This window comes from Amphiura filiformis, chromosome 12 (genome assembly GCF_039555335.1).
Source record: "Amphiura filiformis chromosome 12, Afil_fr2py, whole genome shotgun sequence".
NCBI lineage: Eukaryota > Metazoa > Echinodermata > Ophiuroidea > Amphilepidida > Amphiuridae > Amphiura > Amphiura filiformis.
The window spans coordinates 18,659,197-18,683,808 of NC_092639.1; the positions used below are offsets into that span (position 1 = coordinate 18,659,197).

Sequence of the window (24,612 nt, forward strand, 5' to 3'; positions counted from 1 at the left end):
TTGGGGGGGGAGGGGTGGAACAAAGTGAATTTCAGGGGGGGGGGGCAAAATTCCCACAAAAAGTGGAAATTTACATAATTTTTTCCTCAAAAGTGGGGAGAAATGGGGGGGGGGCAAAAAAGGCCCCCCCCCATCTTTTTGGTAAAAATGTCTCAATCTTTGGATTGTAACAATGACTGCCAAAGGAAGTAGAGTTGAGGAGTTTTCAGGAAATTGAATCTCGTTTCAGGGAAAAAATTATGCATGGTACAGGGAAAGGGAAAACTACAGATATCATGATTGGATAAATTTCCAGATTTGATATAATGGTGCCTGTGCATTTATGAGGAAACTGAGCACTCACTGATGAAATTGTGATAAGAGTGTTTTGTTAACTTGCAAGGGAACAATACACACAACGATACTTTTAAAACTGAGCCAAGACTTGAGGGGAAATGAGTAAAATAAGCAGAGTATATTGGTAGTGTCCATTTGGCTTCCTGGATACACACACGGTCAAAGGGCGGTATATCTGTGTGGAGCAGTCATTCCACACCGCATACACGCACTAAAGATACATGTAGCACGCTTCTGTCTCGAGGAAACAAAATGGACTATACTGCCCTACCATGGCAAAAGGGCCTAACTAACAAATTGATTTTTTCGAGATAATTGATTAAAACCGTGCTCAGCCTGTATTGACTTGTACATGGTAACCCATCCTAATTGGGGTAATTATTAGTGTTTGCAGGTTAGAATAGAAGTGTTTTATGTTTTTAATAGGTAGATATAGTATCCATTGACCTTCCTGTGGTGAAAAGTCCATTTCTCAAAAACTGTTAGTTAGGCCCTTTTGCCATGGTAGGGCAGTATAGTGTCAGATTGCAAGAGTCCGATTGCACTCCTGCTACTATGTATACAGTCAGAAGTTTCACTTAAAGAGGCACAGTGGATGCAATATGTGAATGACCACACTATTGGTTTTATCCTGCTATCAATCAAGTCGAGACTTGCACCTTTACATGCAGTGAATAGGAGTTTTCAAGGGACTTTACAAAAAACACAGATCATATGCGACCATCAAAACATATTTAACCACCAATTTCTGGCAATTTTAATGTGTATTAGACCACTCGGTGGACACCGCATTCAATACGCTGTATCCAGCATGAGCAACGCGGTACATGATTGGTGTGAACCAGTAATATCACATCACATCATTCACATGCTCATCAATTTTGAATACGCGGTTGCCAGTGTGTGATTTGTGTGGAAAAGTGCTGCTTCAAAATCAATCTTATATTGTATTGCATTGTAAATTTTCAGCATCCTTTTGTTACGCTGGTTATGGAACACAGTTTAAAATTATCGCAAATGCTGTATGATGAGGTAGTGAATCCAACTCACTCCCGATTGGTTGGTATTTCTGGTGACTTGGTTTGAATCTTTATTTTTGGCCAGCCCCACATTTTTCCTTTGAAATATGATCGTGTGTGTCGATTCATTTGTTCATTCTGACAATGTAATTCAAGATTGTAGCCGGCTACACACATTGTAACTGTACTGGTGACTTGTCACTTGTGGATGGGAGGGCGTTGCTGAGCGCATTTGTTTTAAGTGATATTATTTATTTTTTGTACATTTCAATAAATGTGAGATGACCAAAGTGGATCTTTTGTATTCATGAGCATTATTTTAGTACTTTTTGTTAAATGGGGATTTTAGAGTTTCAAATTCCATATGATTTTGTGCAAATCTTGCACAGGTTAAAAAAAAATGAGACGATCATGACCTCGTCAATCATTGTAGACTGGTTGTACATGAATGTTGGAAATGTGTGCTTATAAAGCTGCGCTTGACAAGTTCGTTATGAATTCGGCAGACGGTCGAATCCGGATTCGGCTTTTGGTAAATTCATGTTATGGATGCAATATTTTTTAATTAGAGTACAAGGGATCAATGATTTACCTGTAGAAGGCAGCATATGAATTTTATCATTGACCATACTGCGATGCACCGCTAGCTAACCCTGCATGCCGCCCTCTTTTGATTACTTATTACGCTGTTATCATCTGATCGTTAAAAAAATTATATGCTGCCCTCTATTATGCAAAGCATTGATCCCTTGTTCTCTAATAAAAAATAATGCATGCGTGACATGAATTTACCAAAAGCCGAATCCGGTTTCGGCTGTCTGCCAAATTCATAACGAAATAATTTGTTTGAAAGTGTTATTGGAATAAAATTATTTTTTCTCCCTAGATAGAATATTGTGAGACAATTTTAAGGGTCTAATTGATGGTCAGTGTCAAAATACTGCATGCAGTTAGCAGCCTGGACAACCGATTCTTTATATATGCTTAGTCGCGCTAAAAGTTGATCGATACATGTTAAAATCAGCACAATTCAGAGATACACCTTTTTGCTATGAAATTAATTTTCTTGGTGTAATATAAAGCAATATTTTTTTTTTTTCTTCAGTAATGTCAGTTAAAAACTTGGATATATATTTTTTTTAAAAATCCTGGTGTTAAAATTAAGCATCAAATTGTGTCTTTTAGTGTGATATTTTTGATTTTTATAGGCCTTGAGTTCGCCTGCGAGCTTTTTACGGAATTGTTTTTTAGCGTCTCAAACTAATATAGTTTGCTAAAGAAAGATATTTCCCACCTCTGTAACGCACATCGTGTGGGTCTATATATTATAGTTTTGTCAGAATTTGCGTTTTTATTTTACGCTTTTTCCTTCATGCTCGAAAATGTCAAACTTAGTACTTTTATCTCGTGAGCAACCAGCAGAAATAGTCGATATTTTCATTGTTGTCATCCAGGGCAATTTTCCATTGAAAAGCATATTGCCCGACCAGCGATTTAGTAGCCCAAATCCCCAATTGGCTTTTCTGGTAAATGAGGTGAATTTTAAAATTTGCTCCCGTGATAGCCTGCAATTTACAATTTATATGGATTCCATGATTATGAAAACCATTTTGTCTGTCTGTTTGTTTGTTTACCTAGGTTAGTCCGTATTTTCTCTTAAAAGAGACGCACGCTTGAGGTCCACAGGAAAATCCACGGTCCAAACCTAGAAAAATTAGCGTGTTATTATACGGAATTTGTTTATTAGCGTCTCAAACTAATATAGTTTGCTAAAGAAAGATATTTCCCACCTCTGTAACGCATCGTGTGGGTCTATATATTATAATCTTCTGTCCCTCCTATCTCCAGGTGAATTTTGTATGACCTACCCCCCCATCGCGGGTTGCCATTTTCATGACACCCTTCAGACTTGTGTTCGGGTTTGTTTTTAATTTGACATGTAGGCGTATACCTAAATGTATAGCTATGCTATATATTATTATGTAATATCATGTGCATGCAGGCCTATGGGGTGGGGTGGGTGCAGAGGTGTGTGAGGTGGGTAGTGGGGGTGTATGTAGGGAAACTTTGGGGTGGTACTCAACACACTTTAACCATGACTTCCAATGCAAGGCTTATTGTTGCCACAAATTTTTTTTTTCCTTATGGTTATTTATAGGTTTTTATAAACTTCCATGTTTAACCTGGTATTGTTTTGGCTGCTTCATTAGGGCCTATGACTTTCGGTGGGTTTCCAAAAGCAGTTTCAAACAAACACAAACAAAAGGCACCATACCCAGTCACACAATTGAAACACTACGTCAAGTATTAACATCCAAGTTATTCTGATTTTAGGTAAGCAATTTTAAATAATTGCTTGAACAGGTTTTTGTTAAAAAACAAAAACCTGACAGAGGGAGAAGAGAGGAGAGAGATGGAGAATCCATACGATATGCAATACCATACGATTATATTCAATAAGCCTGGCAAAATTGTCTATTTGGGCCCCGCCCTCCCCCAAGTGCAGGGAAATTTGGTGGATTTGGGCCACCGCCCCATACAGGCTTACCCCCCCTTGGAAAAAATCCCAGCTACGTGGCTGTGATCAGTAGGATCGCTATTAGGTCTGGGAATTTCGTTGCTATATTGAAGTTCTGGCAACACTGTACCCATGCCGGTATTCCTATTAAACCCAGGGATATCGATCCACAATGCTAGTATTAGCTTTTGATTTCACGCGTTGATTTTGAAATTTTTCAGGCGGGAATAAAAAATGATGAAATCAAAACGGAAATTCTGACAAAACTATGATATATCGCTCACTGTGATGTGCGTTAGAAAGTTGGGAAAAATCCTTCATTAGCGAACTATATTACTTTGAAAAGCTAAAAGGTTGATCCAAAAAAAAAGGCTCATGGGCAGAGTTTAAGCCTATCAAAATCGAAAATCTTACACGAAATGACTGAATTTCACGCCTAAGTTTAACACTAGGATTTGAAAAAAAAATACAGTATCAAGCACTACAAGCACTGAAAATGATTGCTTTTTATTTGGCCGAGAAAATAAATTTTACATTGAAAAGTTGTAACTCAAAATTTAGCTCATTTCAACACCAAATTTGATCGTTTGTATTGCCTCATTAAATGACTGAGTGAGTCTTGCAGAACAAAAGAATCGGTTGTCCAGGCTGCTAACTGCATGGCGGACAAGAGATTTGAATCAGCGTGTTCATGTTAAGGTGGCACGCAGGATCACTCGAAGTGGGAAATTTTAGACATTGTTTTCGGTCCGCCATAATTACTTACCCTAAATATCAAAATTGACAAAAATGGCATATCTGTGTTGTTCTAAAGACACAAATCTAGAAACTGTTTTCTCAAATTTTTGGATTTTTTCTTCGTTTTGAAAATTACCTTAAATTATCTTGAAAAATTTTGGTCAAAATTGAAAAAAGTCAAATTTTGATCTTTTTTGACCCATATTTTTAAAATGAAGAAAAAATTCAAAAATTTAAGAAAACACTTTCTAGATGCGTGTCTTTAGAACACAAATATGCAATTTTCATCCATTTTGATATTTTGGGTAAGTTGTTATGGCGGACCGAAAAAAAATTGGCATGGAAAATCAATTTTGACGCTTTTCTCAAAAACTGCTCATTTTTGCAGAAATCTGCCGTGCAAGTTGGATTCCTTGTGTTATTTCCTTTTTGAAAATGTATAATTTTATGTACTTATCATCATTACTTTTAAAGATACAATACAAAATAATGTTTAAAATTTCTGACTTTGAGTGATCCTGCGTGCCCCCTTAACAAAAAATAAGCTGGTTCCCCCACTAAGCAAATTTCCCAAAATAAACCAGTCTGCTCATATCCAAGTACCAGACTTGAGCCCTGTTTATCAGGGACGGTCTGTGTAGCTCAGTGGTTAGCATCTGCCTGACAACCGGAAGGTCTGGGGTTCAACTCCCAGCACAGGCTGGTATGTCCGGAGTTTTTTCTCTGGTTTATCTGCCTATGCATCTTACGTTTCCATTGTAATTTCATGATCAGTGCTTTTTACCATGTCTTCCAAAGTTTACCTTCCCTGCAAAATCTCACTGCAAAGCCCATATTCTGTACACATTTAATAAGAATACTACATACAGGATCCATATATTAATTATGCATAGATATTTATTAGATTCTTTTTTCCATACAATAAAATACTTTGATATTTGGCAATAGATTTACAATTCAATAAATAGTCTTGTTATTTGAAATCTGATGACACCTGTAAAGACTATATAATGTTATAAAAGCAGCATTAAACAAAATCACATTGAGAACAAATTAAATAGGGTACACCCTGTCAGTCCGAACCAACGTCAGTCCGAATTTTTAGGGTTCTGGTTCTTAACCCTTACCCTAAAAATTCGAACTGACAGTGTTTTGGACTGACGGGGAGACCCCATAAAAATGTGAGAAATGAAAACTGTTTGGAATATAGGGAAGTTATGGACCAATAAAATAAAAACATTCAGGTGATATCATAGATATTATACTCAAAGATTACCCACTCAAAATTGCACCATGCCTACATCAGGCTACATGTACATGGTACACAGTGTCTTCGACCCTATATCTTCATGGCAGGAATCGCCATGGTAGGTTAAATCCACAGCCACGATTAGCCATTTGGTTCAAACCTTTAAAGCTCTTTTAAACTAATAATTAGTCGAGGGACATAACTAAGGCTACTCACAATAGCCGGGTAATCGATCTTGGTTGTGCGTGATTAAGCTTGTATACCCCATTGAGGTCAATGGTCATCGACTTTTATACTGCCTACAGTGAGTGCAGCTGTACTACACGCTGCACGCTGTAGTCCATAACAGGACCAACGCAATATAAAATGGTCAAATTTTGAGTTCAAAGCGCACGGCCAATTTTCAAAGCGCATTCTAGCGACTATCATATCTGTTCAACACGTATTTCCAAGTTTATGAGACCAAATCTGGTTTCTTGAGAAAAAAAATCATGACGGGAGATATTCATCATTTTCTAACCCGGTATCAGAAGATTTTCGTCTGATATCAAAATCGTGCATAGCAATTCACGTGTATCGATCCCGTGTATTCATTTTAGTGTCCCTTCTGCACCAAATAATTATTAGCCAGGCGGTGTCGGTGTGTGGTACCCATCAGTTTTTGGTGTTTATTGACAATCCTGCTTTTTGAAATGCCCAGGATTTATAGTTTTACAACAGCCTCCCATGTTGCATTTTGAAGTGGCAGGCTGGTCTACAATCACTGGAAACTGATGGGTACCAATCATTTTGATACAGCCTGTATGTAATACTATAGGAAATCTACCAATGTACCATCTTGGTTTGTTGCTCATGGAGGCCACTTAATGTTCTGATGCGGATTGCATTTATCTAACAATAATTTGCCTCTTTTAGCTTCCGTGTTTCAAAAGTTTGCGCATACAGGCCTCAACACTCGTTTTTGATGCAACATTCTACAACTGTTTGAATCAAAGTTTACTGGGCACAAAGCAAGATAATTCAGAGGTACATTAAATGGCCTCCATGAGCGAAGCAACAAACATGGCGGAGTTGGTACTCTTTGTTTCTACCTCATTGGTTATCTGGAGGTACATTAAGTGGCCTCCATGAGTGACGCACAAACATGGCAGAGTCGGTACTCGTTGATTCTACCTCATTGGGTAAAATACAGGTCTGAAGATTTATTATAAAGTCACTTGTTAGTGTTTTTAAATCTTAACTGTGCACAACCCAGTTTAATGAGCAATACCATGCTAGTAAGGAATTACGGTTAAAATAAAAATTTGTTACAATGTTTTTATTTACCGACTTGGAATAAAACATAAATATATATATATTTGGTCAACTGCATATGTACATAATATTATGGGCAAAACACCAAAAAGACTCACCCCACTCTACATGTTATAATATTAGGGAAAAATCATATCACAAACAGGGGTAGCGCTAGAACTAAACACTCCAGTGTCCATGCAGGGACCCCAGAACTTGCAGAAAATTAAAAAGTAGGGGGTCCGGAGTAGAGTTTGGCGAGTCCCAGTTGCACAAATGCAGCATAAATAGTATGTCTGCAATAGCGCTAGATTGAAAAAACTGGGGGCCTGCAGGGACCCCTGAACTTGCAGAAAATTTTAAAACAGGGGGTCCGAACTCTATTTTGGTGAGTCCGGGACCCCCAAAAAGCGACCTAGCGCTACCCCTGATCACAAACAAGGTCAGACAAGGCAGTTGTGAAGAGAAGTAATTGAGAATTGCAAAATAGATGCAAATTGCTCAAGATTAAAATCAGATCATTCACTTTCTTTTTAGTATGCCTGGACTAGGAGCTCCTGGTCCCACAGGTGGCTCCTGGTCCCATAGTTTGTAGTGTAAAATACTGGACATACCAGGAGCCAAAATTGAACAACCATGGGGTAAAAAATTGCCTGGTTGCCTACTTAATACTTAATATAAGCCTTATAAGCCTGTATGAACTATACCCGGGGCACTTTCATTACGTGATGGACACCATGCTCAGGTATGGACTCTCGAAACGCATCCTAAACAAGGATTACTCAGCGCATGCAAAACCCTAAACAAGTATTTTGCCATTTTTTTAACACTAAGAGAGTAAAAATGCATGTTCAGGTTCTTGTTAGTAGGCAAAGACAGGTAGACGTGGATGGCTAACATAACGAGCTTGATAATGGATGAGCCTGCACATCAACATTCAACATGTACCTGTAGGTTACTGACCAGCTGTAATCCACAGGCATGATGAGCCTCACATCCTGGCTGCCTCCCCTGCAGCAGACTATGGTTGGGCAACACATACATGTTGGACACCTTCAACCAAACCATGACGTAATTGGAGTTTATAGAGGTGTTAAAATATATCCACAGCCTCAATGATTTAAGCTTTCAGCAATCAATTATTTCAGCATTAGATCAATATCAGCTGCAATGAAATTAAAATTCACAACCAAATTTATACAATACAATACAATACTAGAATGCAATTCATCAATTACATTATTACAATGTATTTTTTGGTAATTCATACATTTCTGTAAATGTGAATGCAGGGACCTGATTCCGAATAAAAGTTCAAATTTATTCTGCAGGTGTGTCATTCAAATGTACACATTAAAAATTGAAAGAAAAAAACTTATCTTGTAGCACAATAGTGTAGTGTATCTGTATTTAGGCCTACGGTACATCATTATAATATATACTCCTTTATGTAAAAAAGGATCAAAAAATTTCATTCAATATTTTTCAAAAACAAAATTATCTTTCAAGATGTTTCGGATGCCAGATGTAACAGTCATAACAAGACTTTTTGGTTGATCCTTCATGTAATTATTTCGTGTAAGCTAATCCTAACTCTAACCCTAATCCTAAGCCTAACCCTAAACTAACCCTAACCTTAACCCTAATTTCGTGTAACCAACTTTTTACAGTGTTTAGTAGAACATGGACAAGGCCATGTAATATATAAAAATATACTTCGATTAGGTACAAGTATGGTCAATATAGTCTGGATGAAATTTTTTGATCCTTTAATTACTTTGAGGAGTGTACATTGTTAAATTGTAGGAGGGTAAATTGATTACCTGTTATCAGATGAACAGGCACTTTGTGCTTACCTATTATACTTCATGACAAAGTAATACATATTAAAAGTAAGTAACACTTATGCTCAGATCATCAAGAAGCAAAATACATTAATTGTGTTCATCTGCAGTGACCCATTTTCTAATTGATTTCATGATGATACACCAAGCAGCTTACAGTTACAGAGTAGTTCCTTGATGAAGAAAGAAAAAACTTTGTGACACATGAAGTGGGCAACAATATGGGTGAGACGCAGTGTTTACTCTCTCTGAAAATTATGGTGCGCCAAATGAAGCATCCCCCCAATTGGTCCAATTTTAGCTCAGTAATTCCTCAAATTGACTATGTAATTCAATTGTAATACAGCATTGAAAATTTGTGTGTGCCAAATATCAGTGTTGGAGGACTCGGGACTCGGACTCGGACTCGAGTCCGGACTCGAGTCCTTTTTTCAAGGACTCGGACTCGGACTTGGACTCGGGAGCTAATGACTCGGACTCGGACTCGGACTCGGACCCCAAGGACTCGGGGACTCGGCTCCCGAGTCCTCCTCGAATCCGCAAAATAGGGTCTTTTAGGTCTTTCATTTTCGTTCATTGTAAACTTCCTTGCTTGATCAATGTTCACATCACGTGATTAATTTAAGTAATTTTGCATGCAAATAAATTCAGTTTGTAAATAAAAGTACAACTAAAAAGCAAGATTGCTTTCAGTTATATATAGATATATAAATGAATTTTAACCATAATCATTTGTTTTGACATGACTTCTTTGTTAGACACAAGTCCCTGGGATGGGACATTCAAGTTAAATTTTGGTAGAGGTGTGTTGTGCCGAACTCTGTGGTCAAAATAGGGGCTTGATGAACTGAAATTTCAACATTTTTGTGGAGGTCTGTGAACTAAAATTGGGTGAAATTATAGGCTTTGGAGCTAACAAATTCAAAATGTTTCCAAATTTAAGCTAAAGAGCCACTATTTTCAGAGTGTTAGGCTCAATGAACCGGAGCATGATGCAAATGTGGGTCTTAAGGAACTGCCGGAGAGCCTGAACAAGGGACCCTTGACCGCCGCACATACCCGTACCACCTTCACATGTGAGTGACCACCCCCACCCCGGAATAATACTGCTTAGGCCTACAGCCAGATCCAACACCCCTTCATTTGGCACCTGAAGTTTGGTACTGACGTCATATATTTATTGTCATATAAATGCATAATGATCTTTTGCCTCTTTAAAACACAAACCTAATAAGTTACTGTGAGTCTGTGATTATTCTGTTTCCAAGGTATGCTACCTAAGGGGCTGAGCAAAAATTATGAGCATTGGGGGGGAAGGTAAAATTGTGGGTAAGAATTTTTGGCCCATCGAAAAGGAGGGTGAAAGCCATTTTTGGCAAACTGAGAGGGGGGAACAAGCAATTTTAGGCATTATGTGGCACCTTTCAAATAAAGCGCTCTAACATTGTCTAAAAGGCTTATAGAAAACAGTACGGAAACGACAGAAACGCTTACATATGCCATGGAAATATTCTCTTATTTCCATGCATGCAAATTTCCCTGCAACATAATCATAATCTAAACCAAGTAGATTATGATTATGTTGCAGGGAAATTTGCATGCATGGAAATAAGAGAATATTTCCATGGCATATGTAAGCGTTTCTGTCGTTTCCGTACTGTTTTCTATAAGCCTTTTAGACAAAAAGTATTGGTGAAAACCCCGGGGCTTGAATTTGATACATAAGGACTCGGACTCGGACTCGGACTCGAACATTGAGGACTCGGACTCGGACTCGGACATCAGAAATTGGCAGGGACTCGGACTCGGACTTGGACTCGGACACCAAGGACTCGGACTCGGACTCGGACTCGGATGATGAGGACTCGACTACAACACTGCCAAATATATAATTTCCACTGGGCCAAAATTGCAACATACAGCCTCTGAGTAAACACTGTCAGGTGAAAAGGTTGTCAAGCTTTTGTCAGGTGTGACTCTGACTTCTTCAGCACTGAAATCATAATTGACACAATCTTGACAACCTTTAACATTCAATCTGATGGCCCACCTGTTGAAACCTTACTGCTTGAGTGCTTCTTCAGGATTCTGAAAAGACTCTCTACTACAGTCTACATGTAATTGTATATAGTCTGTATCATCTCAAGTTGAGAGTAATGTCATGTTGGATTTCGCAGTGGCAGATTTGGATCTTACATGTATATACATGCTTACCTCATCCAACAGGGCACACTGACATTGCCCGGTTAATAATTACATTATACAGCAGAGACACTGAAATGAATACCCGGGATCGATACACGTGAATGTGCTATGCACGCTTTGATATTCAGACGATAAATCTTTGGATACCGGGGTAGAAAATGATGAATATCTCCCGTAATTTATTTAGTCTAAAGAAGCCAGATTTTGTTCCTTGCACTTGAATATATGTGTTCAACGGATATGATAGTCGTTAGCTTGCGTCTTGAGAAAGAAGCTTGCATCTTGAACTCAAAAACTGATAAAAATATTCTGATTTTATATGTGCCGAACTATATATAGCGCAGCGTAGGCTAGCTGCACTCACTCGTGGAGGCAGATGACCATTGACCTCATCATGGCGTATACATGCTCACTCACACACACAGAGGTCAATTACCAGGCTATTGTCAGTAGCCTTACAAATGTAGTTGGATGTCCCTCGGCTCATTATGCGTCTCAAAGGTTGGAACAAAATGGCCATGCGTGGCTCACGGTGGCTGTGGATTCAACCTACCATGGCAATTTCTGCCATATCGGGGTGATGACCCTGTGCAGGGTATACACATGGGTACACAGGCGATTTGTCTGTAGGTTGGTGACGTAACAACGTAAATGCACCGATTCAAATCCGCCACTGCGAAATCCAATATGGTGATACTCTTAAAGATGTTATAGACATTAAATGAAGTTAATCCGTATCTCCAAAATTATTAGACAATTTACTGTTTACCTGTTACCGTACATACATTACATGCAAGTACTGTTTATGTTTTGTTTTTGCTACATGGACATGTACATATATGTATACGTTTGTAAGGCCCCCAAAATAGTACTAAGAGCTGCCATACACATTTATTTTGCGGTGTGCCATTTGTTTAAGAGAAATTGATCAGTTCAATTGTTTTCTTCTCAATTTGTTTTCCAAAAATATAAGTTAAATGTGTTTTAAGATATTAGTTTTAAAAGTTCCGAATATGGCATGCTTATTTTGACTATTTTCAGTTAAGGGATCTGGAATGGCGTTTTGAGCGTTTGACAGTATTTTTTGTGGGACATGAGCACATCAGACATATGAATTGCATTCTGAATACGAAGAATGTCTTTCTGATATCAAATAATTTTCATTTTTGAAATTCACGATATAATACAAATTTTATGACAAATTATTAAAATTTGATATTTTTCAAATTTTGATATATATATATAACAGTCCTCGAAATAAATTTTATAAATCTAATGATATATTCTTTAAGTGTATGTAGCTGGGAGGAAAAGCCGACGATCAATTGAAAATTTTGACCTTTTATATATGGATTTTTCCCCCCAAAAGACCTATTTTTGTTGGTGTTTTGGGAAAAAAAATCCATATCTTCAATACGAAAGGTCAAAATTTTCAATTGATCGTCGGCTTTTCATCCCACCTACATGTACATACACGTTAAGAATAAATCATCAGATTTATAAAGTTTACTTTGAGTACTGTTAAATATCAAAAATATCAATTTTTAATGATTTGCCATAAAATGTGTATTACATTCATGTAATTTCAAAAATCAAAATTATTTGATATCAGAATGACATTCTTCGTATTCAGAATGCAATTCGATATGTCTGATGTGCTCTATGTCCCACAATAAATACTGTCCAAACGTTCATACCCCTTCCCTTAAGGTGGGAGGAAAACAATGCATTCTGCATTGGGTTTCAAAATCTTTCCAAGCTTTGAATTTGAGACCAACTGTATTTTTTTTTTTTTGAATTATGGAGAACTGAAGACACACACTGTTCCATTTTAAAGAGTAGAACAGTAGGCCTGAACATACTTGTCCGCTTAGATGTAAAGGTTAAAAGATTTAGAAGACAATGATGAATTTTAGAATTGCACAAAATAAACTTTGCAGATAAATATAATTTCACTAATTATAATACATGTTATGTTAATTTTGTAAGAATTTTTGAAGTTTGTTTTCATGCTGAATACAATTATACATTGTACATTTTGGACATGGCAACATTCAAGTACTTAATACCTCTACTTCATCAACCTGATTTGAAAATAAATAAACCATGAATGAGAAAATATAATATATATTACTTCATGAAATAATATCCATTAAAAATAACAATCATCATGATCCTTTATCCACAACGATTCTTTTACCATCGTCAAGTTCTTTCACAGAGTGTCCATCCGATGTTAACCACAAGTACGCATCCAGCATGCGTTCCGTACAACGCGCAATGAAGCGTACAAAGGGACGGATGTCTCCCTTATTGGCCATTTTCAGTGTTTCATAGTACTCGTGTCTGTCGGACACTTTTATAATAACTGGTGGGAACCCTGCCCTCATTAGTATCATGTTCATCAACAACCTGGAAGTTCTACCGTTCCCATCTAAAAACGGATGGATATAAACAAGTTTATAATGTGCGAGGGCGGCAAACTCCACTGGATGAAGGCTTTGCATTTCTTCAGAATTCATCCAATCGACAAATTCCTCTAAGAGCGTTATTACTACACCCGGAGCAGGAGGCATGTGTGAACCGACAAAAACTTGCGTAGTTCGAACTTGACCTGCTTCGATTGGATCGACGTACCCGATGACACGCCTGTGAATCTCTAAAATATCTTCTACCCGTACTCCTCCAATGCGATTCATTAAAGTTGTGTTGATATACTGTAACGCTGCATTCAGACCTATAACCTCGTTATGTTCCATGATACTTTTACCCGGCACAGAGAGACCCGTCTCCATTATACTTCGCATCTGTTCTAGACTTAACGTGTTTCCTTCAATCGCCGTTGTGTGATAAATATGCAGGTAATACATCTCTTGCCGAGCTCTTTGGAAAGCAGCGTTATTTTCCGGCAGTCGTAATAATATGTCTCGTTTATCCTCAATCCTACCAAGCATTCTTTGATCAATCTCTTCCACGATACTGGACGTTCTTTTAAGATTTAAAACTGCTTCCGTATGAGAAGCATTGTTGATAAGAGCACACGTGTAGAGATGATCTGCTTTGACGACGTCTTCATCCTCGATGAAGCTGCCATATTCGTTGAGTGTGTCTGCATGATCAGGGTCAAGTGCTAAGGCATGTTGGAAGAGTTTATGAGCTTTTTCTTTCTTTCCTTGGATCTTGGCTTCAATGGCTTGGTGGAGAGCGGCAAGAACTTCTGCTGCAAGTATGTCACTTTTGAAGTCTGGAAAAACAAAAATGTATGAAAAGTATTTATTATAGGCATGGTCTGATTTTTGGGTACACCCCGTCAGTCCGAAACACTGTCAGTCCGAACCACCATCAGTCCAAATTTTAGGAGGAAAAGCAAGATCTTTAGGAGGAAAAGCAAGACCCTAACCGTAAACCTAAACCTCAAAATTCAGACTGATACTAGTGATTTGTCGGACTGACATGTTCTGTTTTCTATCTTACAATAGATTGAGGTCTACCATGCACACCGACATCGCCTGGCTAATAATTACTTTGCACAGCAGAGACACTAAAATCAATACCCGGGATCGATACATGTGAATGTGCTATGCACAATTTGATATTTAGACGAAAATCTTTGGATACCGGGGTAGAAAATGATGAATATCTGCCATAAATGATTTCGTCTAAAGAAACCAGATTTGGTTCCTTGCACTTGAATATATGTGTTGAAAGGATATGATAGTCGTTAGCTTGCGTATTGAGAAAGAACCGTGTGTATTGAGCTCAAAAACGGACACAAATTCTGATTTTATATGTGCCGAACTATAGCGCGCGCAGCGTAGGCCACTTGTGGAGGTAGTCTAAAAGCAGATGACCTCATGGTGTATACCATACTCACTCACACACACAGAGGTCAGTCACCAGGCTATTGTCAATAGCCTTAGTCGGATTTCCCTCGGCCCATTATGCGTCTCAAAACTATTAAATAGCAGTTCCATTAAAAAAAGCTGCTATCATAATGAGACTAAGATCTAGAAACACCCCCGAAATGCCGTTTTGGGGAATATTGCTAGCTGAAACTTTTTGATGAAAGTCAATCTTTGACAAGATGTAACTTTGCTACGGAAAGTGCTATGAAAAAATGGTTTTCAGTTTTGGCACAGGAGATACTGCTGCAGCGCCGAGAGGCTGCTTTCACAGATCTCTCTAATACCATAGTCATTACTGCTGATTCAGGCCATGATATGTTATCAACTTTTTACTGATGGAAGTGTTTTACCTCTAGAACATCACTATGGGCAAGACAGACAGAAATAGATGGCTATTTTTCTGTATTTTGTGCCTGTTTTGGGTAACATTTCTGTATTATTATGAGCCTACATGGACAGTATACAGAGTATCATGCAGTTACCTGTTGATTGATCTGCCTACTCAACCAAGCAGGGTTGCCAAAAGATTTCAGCCCGAATCGCGGGTCAAATAATCGAAAAGTCGCCCAATTTTTCTCTTTACCATTGGTTTCTATGGGGCAGGAAACTATCGAAAGTCGCGGGAGCCAAAGTTGAAAAGTCGCCCAAATTGTTTCTTAAGCATTGGTTTCTATGGGACAGGAAATGGTCAAAAGTCGCGGGAAAAATCTTCAAAAGTCGCCCAATTGGGCTACCAAATCGCGGGTTTGGCAACCCTGCAACCAAGTCAGCCTGGAAACAACTTATTGACTACAACTTACTACCAGTGGGGTGATCATTATTATCATCTTGATCACCCACTTATCATCCTACCAAGTGGAAGTGATTATCCTCCACTACCAGTGACTAATCAATGTATTTTCAATATGGAGTGTGACTGTGTGATCAGCCCTCATCCAAATCATCTCAGTCAAATATGACATTAAGTTTTCAATACACAGCTTTCTTCTTATGTGGATTGTCTACTACCAATTATACCAACTGCCCGCTAACAACTGAAACCTGTCAAAAACTGGACTCACTTAATCTCTTAAAGCAGCCATGTTTAACTCATCATCATGAATCTACACCACCCGAAAGACTAACAAGAGAAAACGATGGCGCCACCGTGGAAATAGAGGTGGCAAAAACTCAAATCAAGGCCTACATCAGAACATATTGATTCCAGAAAGTAGACCCACAACATCCATCAACACAAGAGACTGTCTTAATATTCGTTTATGGAACCCCACATCAGTTAGACATAAAACTACATCTGTATCTGACTGCCTTATTGGTGATAATGTTGACATTATGTTTATAACAGAAACGTGGTTAAATCAGAATGATAATGTTGTAATTGGTGAATGTAGCCCTCCAGGGTATTCGTTTGTTAATGTACCCAGAGGTACAAGTGATCATGGTGGCATTGCAATTATCTCAAAAAGTTCTTTAAAACTGCACACTGTTCAGCTTCAACATAGTGTTACCACCTTTGAATCTGCTTCTGTAATTGACCCGGCTTATGGCATTCAATATATTGTCATCTACAGACCCCCTCATTCCAAAAAGAATGGATTATTTACATCTACCTTTCTTAATGAGTTTGAGGATTTCATGGGTGAGATAGCCTTGTTCCCTAATAAGGTTGTGTTACTCGGGATTTCAATGTGCATGTTAATAAACCATGGAAATCTGATGTCAGACGATTTTTGACATGCCTTGAGGTCTCTGGGTTTCACCAACACGTTAACCAACCCACTCACAGGTCTGGTAACATTTTAGATTTGATTATTTCAAGACCTGAAGATAATCTTGTTCACAATTGTCTTTCTCAAGGCATTTTCCTGCCGGACCATAGCATGGTTCATTGTTACCTGAATCGGAAAAGGCCATCTCAAACCAAGAAACCCAGTAGAGTAAGGAATTATAAACTCATTGATAACGAGCAATTTAGAAGTGATCTTATTACTGAACTGGAATACTTTACTGAACTTAACAGCCACTGTCGGTAAGATTCAGACTCTTGTGATTCAAGTGCGTCATGGATTTTCTTTAAAAAAAATAGGATGATGCAACATTGGTCCGAGAAACTATACCCAAAGTTTTAGCTTCCTCGCTCATTTCGTTTGTCCGAAAAAAAATAATGAAAAGTTGGCCCCCAAAACATCGTTAAATGGTTTATCAATTAGCAGCGACTACAAAATTGTGCGCCAACGTTGACCCAGTAAATAGAAAACAGTTTTGAATCCTTCTATGGGTGTCATTACAATTACACAAAAAATGGTTGGGTCACCATTGGCGATCGTAATAAACTAGTTTAAAATATTAGTGAAAAGCGCCCTCGTGTTGATTTCTATGACTTGAAACTCGTTGCGCCATTAAGCACCCATATAAAAAGCAAGCTGAAATGGATAAACTAATTACCTAGAAGCAATTGCAAATGCGAAATTGATGGGCGCTTGCTGGCGCTAGAAGAAAATTGGGGTCAAAGGTCAAATTTTCCAATTTTGTGCCATTTTCACGCCTCATTAATTTCATGCGCCAAGGTCAAAGAACATTAAAAGTGGTGTTCAGTGGTAAAGAAATAATAACTCTAATTAAAGAAACAGAAACAAGCTTGGGTCCTGTTGGTTCACTATTTTTAATGATTTTCTAAATATCATATAAAGCCTAGTAAATAGCATATAATAGGCCAAATAGGGGTTTCATCAATCTTCAAGCATCCACAACAGGACGTGCCAACAGATACCCATGGTGTTTTTACTTCATCCACCATATTTAAGTGTTGTTATTTGCATTTATGTAGAAATTAGTTTGGGCACATGTTGGCGCAAGGATATATTAGGGGTCAAAGGTTAATCCAAAACCATAAAGTGCTATTTTATATAGTTCATGCAACCAATATGCAATCTTCAAGCATCCACTACTAGATGTGCCAAAAAGTACCCATAATGTTTTTACTTCAATCAGTTTATCTAAGTGCTGTTACTTGCATTTATGTAGAAATTAATATGGGTTCATGTTGGCCCAAGGATATTTTTAAGGTCAAAGGTTAATCCAAAACCATAAAATGCTACTTTTTGATAGTTCCTGCAACTAATACGCAATCTTCAAGCGTCCACTACTAGATGTGCCAAAAAGTACCCATAATGTTTTTACTTCAATAAGTTTATCTAAGTGCTGTTACTTGCATTTATGTAGAAATTTGTTTGGGTTCATGTTGGCGCAAGGATATTATAAGGGTCAAAGGTCAATCCTAAAGCACAAAGTGCAACTCTTTTGCGAGTTTGTGCAAATCTGAAAATGTGCAAACATTGTCCCAATATCTACCTCAAATGGAGTGTATATTTGCTTGTTAAGTCTTATGGATGCTCATGGCACAGTGGTGATATAAAAGAATAACACTTTAATACTGTTGAATGCAGAATGTGTATAAATCCAAACTTACCCTGCATTTTCAGATCATTTGACCATCCACAACAAACCAAGTGGAAGGTACACATTTTAAGTTTTCATGGTTTACAAAAATGTTCTCCAAAATATTATAAGCCTGCACATGTTATAAGTATATTGATTCATTGCAGTCAAAATGCAATATTGTTCTTCACTTATTATACAATACAATGTAAGCTTGCACAACTTATGCATTTTAAATAAAAATGCAGAAGTTGGTCTCATACTTGTAATATTGGGCTCTTTAATTATTCATATAATGCCAATATTATCCCAACTTCAAGGCTTTTTATGAAGAAATTGAATAAATCGAGTTGGCATAGGTAGTGAAAAAATTATGGGATCTTGTTGGCATTGAAATTACCAACACTCAAAGAATGCACTTTGTCATATTTTGAGTTTTTTGTATTGACCTTTGACCCTCAAAATATCATTGTGCCAACATGAGCCCAAACATATTCCTACAGATACACAAGTAATAGCACTTGGATAAACTAAATGAAGTTATAACACCATGGGTACTTGTTGGCGCATCGAGAAATGGACACTCGAAGATTGCATATTGGTCACACAAACTAACATAAAAGTAGCATTTTGTGATTTTGAATTGACCTTTGACCCTTAAAATATCCTTGCGCCAACATGAGCCCACACTTATTTCCACAGAAATGCAAGCAACAGCACTTGAATAAACTAACTGAAGTTAAAACACTATGGGTACTTGTTGGCATATCTAGTGGAGGATACTTAAAGTTCGCACATAGTACGGCATGGCATATTATTTACTGTTTACTTGCTTTAAGATGATATTTAGAAAATCATAAAAAATACTAAACCAACAGGACCCAAGCTTTTTACTGCTTCTTTTAGTAGAGTTACAGTATGTTTACCACTGAACACAAATTTTTCTGTTCTTCGACCTTGGCGCATAAAATTAATGAGGCGTGAAAATGGCTCAAAATTTGAAAATTTGACCTTTGACCTCCATTTTCTTCTTGCCAACGAGCACCCATCAATTTTGCATTTGCATTTGATTCTAAATAATTAGTTTATGCATTTCAACTTGCTTTTTTCGTGGGTGCTTAATGGCGCAATGAGTTTAAAGCCACAGAAAACAGCACGAGGGCGCTTTTCACTAATATTTTAAACTTGATTATTACGATGCGCTAATGGTAACCCAACAATTTTTTTGCATCATTGTAATGATACCCATAGAAGGATTCAAAACTGTTTTCTTTTCACTGGGCCAACGTTGGCGCACAATTTTCTAGTGGCTACTAATTGGTAAACCATTTAACGATGTTTATGGGGCCAAAATTTCAATAATTTTTTTCGGACAAACGAAATGAGCGAGGAAGCTAAAATTTTGGGGGTAGTTTCTTGGACTGATGATGTATCATCTTATTTTTTTTAAAGAAAATCCATGACGCACTTGAATCACAAAGTCCCATTTCGGTCCCATTCTTACTGACAATGGCTGTTAATGATCCTATTGACAACTTGGTTATCTTATTTGATAGCAAGGTCCGGGATATTCTTGATCACCACGCCCCAGAGGTTGTTAAAATGCGCACGGTAAGAACCCGCTTTCCATGGTATAATAGTACTATCAAAGAAGAAAGGCAAGTGCGTAGAAAGTTAGAACGTAAATGGCGCAAGACCGGATCTAATGAGGATAAGCGAGCTTATCTTGATCAAAAGAATACTGTTAATAATCTTATTGATTCTGAGAAAGCTAAATTCTATCAAAACAAATTTGCCAATAGCGATGTCAAGGGTATGTTTCAGAATGTAAAAACCCTTCTGAACCAAAATACGCGTATCCTCCCTTCCTCAGATTCCACTGTGAGTTTGTGCAACCAGTTTGCCACTTTCTTCAATGATAAGGTCACCACGATCAGAGAATGTCTTGATTTGCATCCTGGTACCCAATCTCAATTTGTTGACTACCGCACTGAACATGTGTTCAGTGATTTCATGTTGGTCTCTGAGGAAGATGTTTGCAAACTTGTCAATGCTTCCTCCACCAGTACTTGTATCCTTGATCCAATCCCTACTTGGTTGATGAAAGACCACATTGAGCGTTTTATTCCATCAATTACTCATATCATTAATGTGTCTCTCTCATCTGGTATTTTCCCGGTACCTCTTGGCAAAGCTGTTATATCTCCTATCATTAAGAAATCTTCTCTTGATCATGATGAACTTAAAAATTACAGGCCGGTATCAAATGTGTCTTTTATATCCAAACTCATTGAAAAGGTTGTAACTCAGCAAATAACAAATCATATCAATGACTGTAATTTAGGTGAAATCTATCAATCGGCTTACAAAGCCAACACAAGTACTGAAACCGCTCTCTTAAAGGTGAAAAGTGATGTGTTGAATGCCGTGAGACAGAGGGAAGTTGTCCTTCTTGCACTTTTAGATCTGTCTGCGCCGCGGCATTCGATACCATCGACCATGGTATCATGCTCAAACGTTTACAGGATAGAATTGGTTTGTCTGGTAATGTACATGTATTGCAATGGGTTCGTACATATCTTAATTGTAGAAGTAGTCGTGTATTTATTGATGGTTGTGTTTCCAATTCAAGCCCTCTTGTATTTGGTGTTCCACAGGGTTCTGTGATTGGGCCAATGATGTTTGTTATTTATACCTTGCCAGTGGGGGACAGAATTCGTAAACATAATGTCTCATTTCATATATATGCAGACGATACTCAATTGTATGTTTCCTTTTGTCCTAACATCCCGGCGCTGCTGAGAAGGCGTTACAAACTCTTGAAGCCTGTATCCACGAACTGCAAAACTGGATGAATATAAATAAACTCAAACTGAACAGTGACAAAACAGAATTTTTCATTGCTGGATCCCATTATCGCCTTCAAAAGCTTCCGAATCTTGAACTCAAAGTTGGCCAAAGCATTATAAAACCATCTCCAAATGTGCGTAACCTCGGGGTGATTTTTGACAGTCATATGTCTATGACAAAACAGGTGAACTCCATCGTTTCCTCTGTCAACCTCCAGCTTCGCAACATCAGAAGAATACAGCATCATTTGGATACGGACACTAAACATCATGTTGTCCGGGCCCTTATACTTTCAGCGTTTGGACTATGGTAACAGCCTTCTCTATGGACTCAAGTCTCAAGATCTTCGCCGCCTTCAATCCCTTCAACACAAAGCATCCAAGCTAATTTTCTCCGTCCCTAGACGTACTGATCCAAAACCTCTCATGAACAATCTTCATTGGCTTCCGATTAGCAACCGCATCCAATTCAAACTCTGTCTTCTGATTTATAAGTGCCTGACTGACTCTGCTCCGAGATACCTCATCGATTCAATTAGTCTTAAGCCAACACCGTCCAGTGGCCCTGTTACAAGATCTGCCCTGGACAGAACTCTCCTAAACATTCCCATGTGCAAGTTAACCTGTGGTGATAAGTCATTTACAGCTGCTGGACCGTCCATCTGGAACAGCCTGCCACGGAACGCACGGGAAGCTTCTTCTCTCACACAATTCAAAAAGCTGCTGAAAACTCACTTGTACAATTTTTAGTATTTTTCATTTTGTCTTTACATTGACTTTTCTTGTTTTCCACTGGCTGGTTATTGTTTGTTGTTGGTAATGTAGTTTTGTGCGTTTAGATCAATTTTTTGCATAAGCGCCTTAAAGGTCCGTAACCCGATCGACAGCATCATCCCCGATTTTTTTCATTGTTGATGAGGTTTTGGTATCACATAATAGATACTATTTTTCTCATTACTATCCTGAAATTTGACGCTCCAAGTCGATGTATTTCGGAGAAATCATGAATCACAGCGGTTTTACAGGTATACCAGTTTGTAAACAATGGTAAATACTTTGGAATTCTGGGAGGGAATTATGAGCGAAATATCAGTCACCGCAAGGCGGTGCGCCGTATATAGTTATGAAAACGGCAACGGTAAGCGTGGTGTGCTAAATAGCTCAATTGACTAAGCGTTTGTTTTTTACCGAGAGGTACCGGTTCAAAACCCGGTCTCGGAAGGGTTTTTCCTCTCCATTTTACCCAAACTATTTTTATATTCATTTGAAATGTACATATTGCAAGGGGAAATATATTTTGTTTCCTTTTTTTCTGAAACGGTAAAAAAAAAAAAAACATTTTCCGTTCAATACGGGCCGGGCATTGTACAGCATGTCAGCATTCGTCATTGCCTGCCCAGAATGCAATTCACGTATACCAAGGTATTTGATTGCAAATTTGGCTATTTATTCACATTTACGCTGAAAATGCTCTCGTTTTTTCACAAAGCAGCATAAAGGAGGCGATATTTGATATTATTATGTAATTTTAAAGACAATCCATATCCAAAACCAATAGGGTTACCCCCCTTTAAATCACCTTTATGTATGTATGTATGTATGTATGTATGTATGTATGTATGTATGGCTTTGTTTACTCAAGGGGCTTTGATTTGATATATAAAATGATGCAGTTTGATGGCAAATTTGAATTCACCTAGCATACCTACTTAGAGCCCAAAATGATTGTGATGTTTCTTATTTGTGGAAAAGATAATAATAGAGTGAACTGTAACTCTAGCTAGGTACGACGAGTTACAGTTACTGGAACTACAAATTAACTACGTACGGTACAAGTAACTTCATTAATAAAAAATTGAAATCCTACTATTGACCCGTTATTGAAAATTTTGTTCGATTTATGTCAACCAAAAGAACGCACAAGTCGAGTTCAGTTGACCAAAATGGTATCTCCTGCCTCCTGGTCACCTCAGATATGACGTCAGTATCAAGCTGCTTATTAAATATTCATGAAACCGACCACGTGGTCACAATCGGTGGATCGGATTGGTTGAAATCAAGAGATATGCATATCGCATATTCATGTATGAAAACAGCGATGCGGTTATAGTATCATCACCGGGACTGAGAAATGCGACATTTTCGATGTTTCAGACACAGAGTTTATCCTTACTTACTCAGTCAGGGCATGCATGCATGCATGTTCATTCAGAATCATTGACTGTTACTTGAGCTTACCTGGTCTTAGGAATGAGTTATCAGCGGTCACTGTAACCGGCCAATCATTCATTCCATACCTAGCGTCTCTGCCTGTTATTTCCCGTACTTTACCATACGGTCCATTCACTAACCCAATGTCAAGCTTTTTTAATGAATCGATTCCCGGAAGTGACAACCTACGTAACGGGCCATCCAACAAAACCGGCCAAATTCTGGACACAGTTGTGAAAAAGCAGGCAGTAACTATTCCGCCGAATATAAAAAACAGGACGGAAGCCTTGGTCAACATTTTTTACCTCTTGATATGTCCCCGATTATTGGGAAATTTCAATAAAACACAGCTGTCAAACGGGCTGTCAAATTTCTCCATTGCCGAATACACCTACACGTTTGTTGACGTTTTCCCGGTGACTTTTACCAAGGGCGAGGTTACTGGATAATTGATTAAAGGCGCAGTGTTGATTTTCAGTATTATTTTAATTGCTGATAGTGGTGCTCGGTCGCGCGGTGATCACACCACTAGCGAACAAAAAAACCACTGGGCCTATATCAGCAATTAAAATTAATATTAATTTGGTTCTCATGACACGGGGACGGTACCCTTGAGCCATAATCAATGATAATAATTACTATCTAAAATATCCAAATGTCTGAAATATCCAAATTAGAGTTTTTAGACATAGGCTAATAATAATATCCAAAATATCTAAAAAATCTATTAATTCATCCGATATTTACTCACAGGCCTATCTAAAATATCTGAGTATCCAACTAGGTCTAGGCCTATCTAAAATATCCAAATTATCCTAAATCAAACTATCTGAAACATACTCCATTATAGCCTTAATAACAAAATAACCAGATTATCTAAAATATCCTATTCAAATTAGCCATTTAAATCATGATCATAATAGGCCTAGGCATAGGCCCTATCTGACTCCGATTAAAAGGGCATTTTCCACAGCACCATCCCCCACTTTTCTCAAAAAATGGGTAAA

General features: G+C 38.0%; 1 protein-coding gene across 1 annotated transcript; it reads right to left on the reverse strand.

The window, feature by feature from the left end:
• Window positions 1-12,830: 12,830 nt before the first annotated feature.
• Window positions 12,831-23,995, reverse strand: LOC140165894 (protein adenylyltransferase FICD-like). Its single transcript, XM_072189239.1, has 2 exons — window positions 23,633-23,995; window positions 12,831-14,446 (listed from the first exon to the last, which is right to left on the reverse strand). Exons 1-2 carry the CDS (start codon window positions 23,901-23,903, stop codon window positions 13,371-13,373), a joined length of 1,347 nt encoding a protein of 448 aa, XP_072045340.1. The 5' UTR covers window positions 23,904-23,995; the 3' UTR covers window positions 12,831-13,370.
• Window positions 23,996-24,612: the final 617 nt, after the last annotated feature.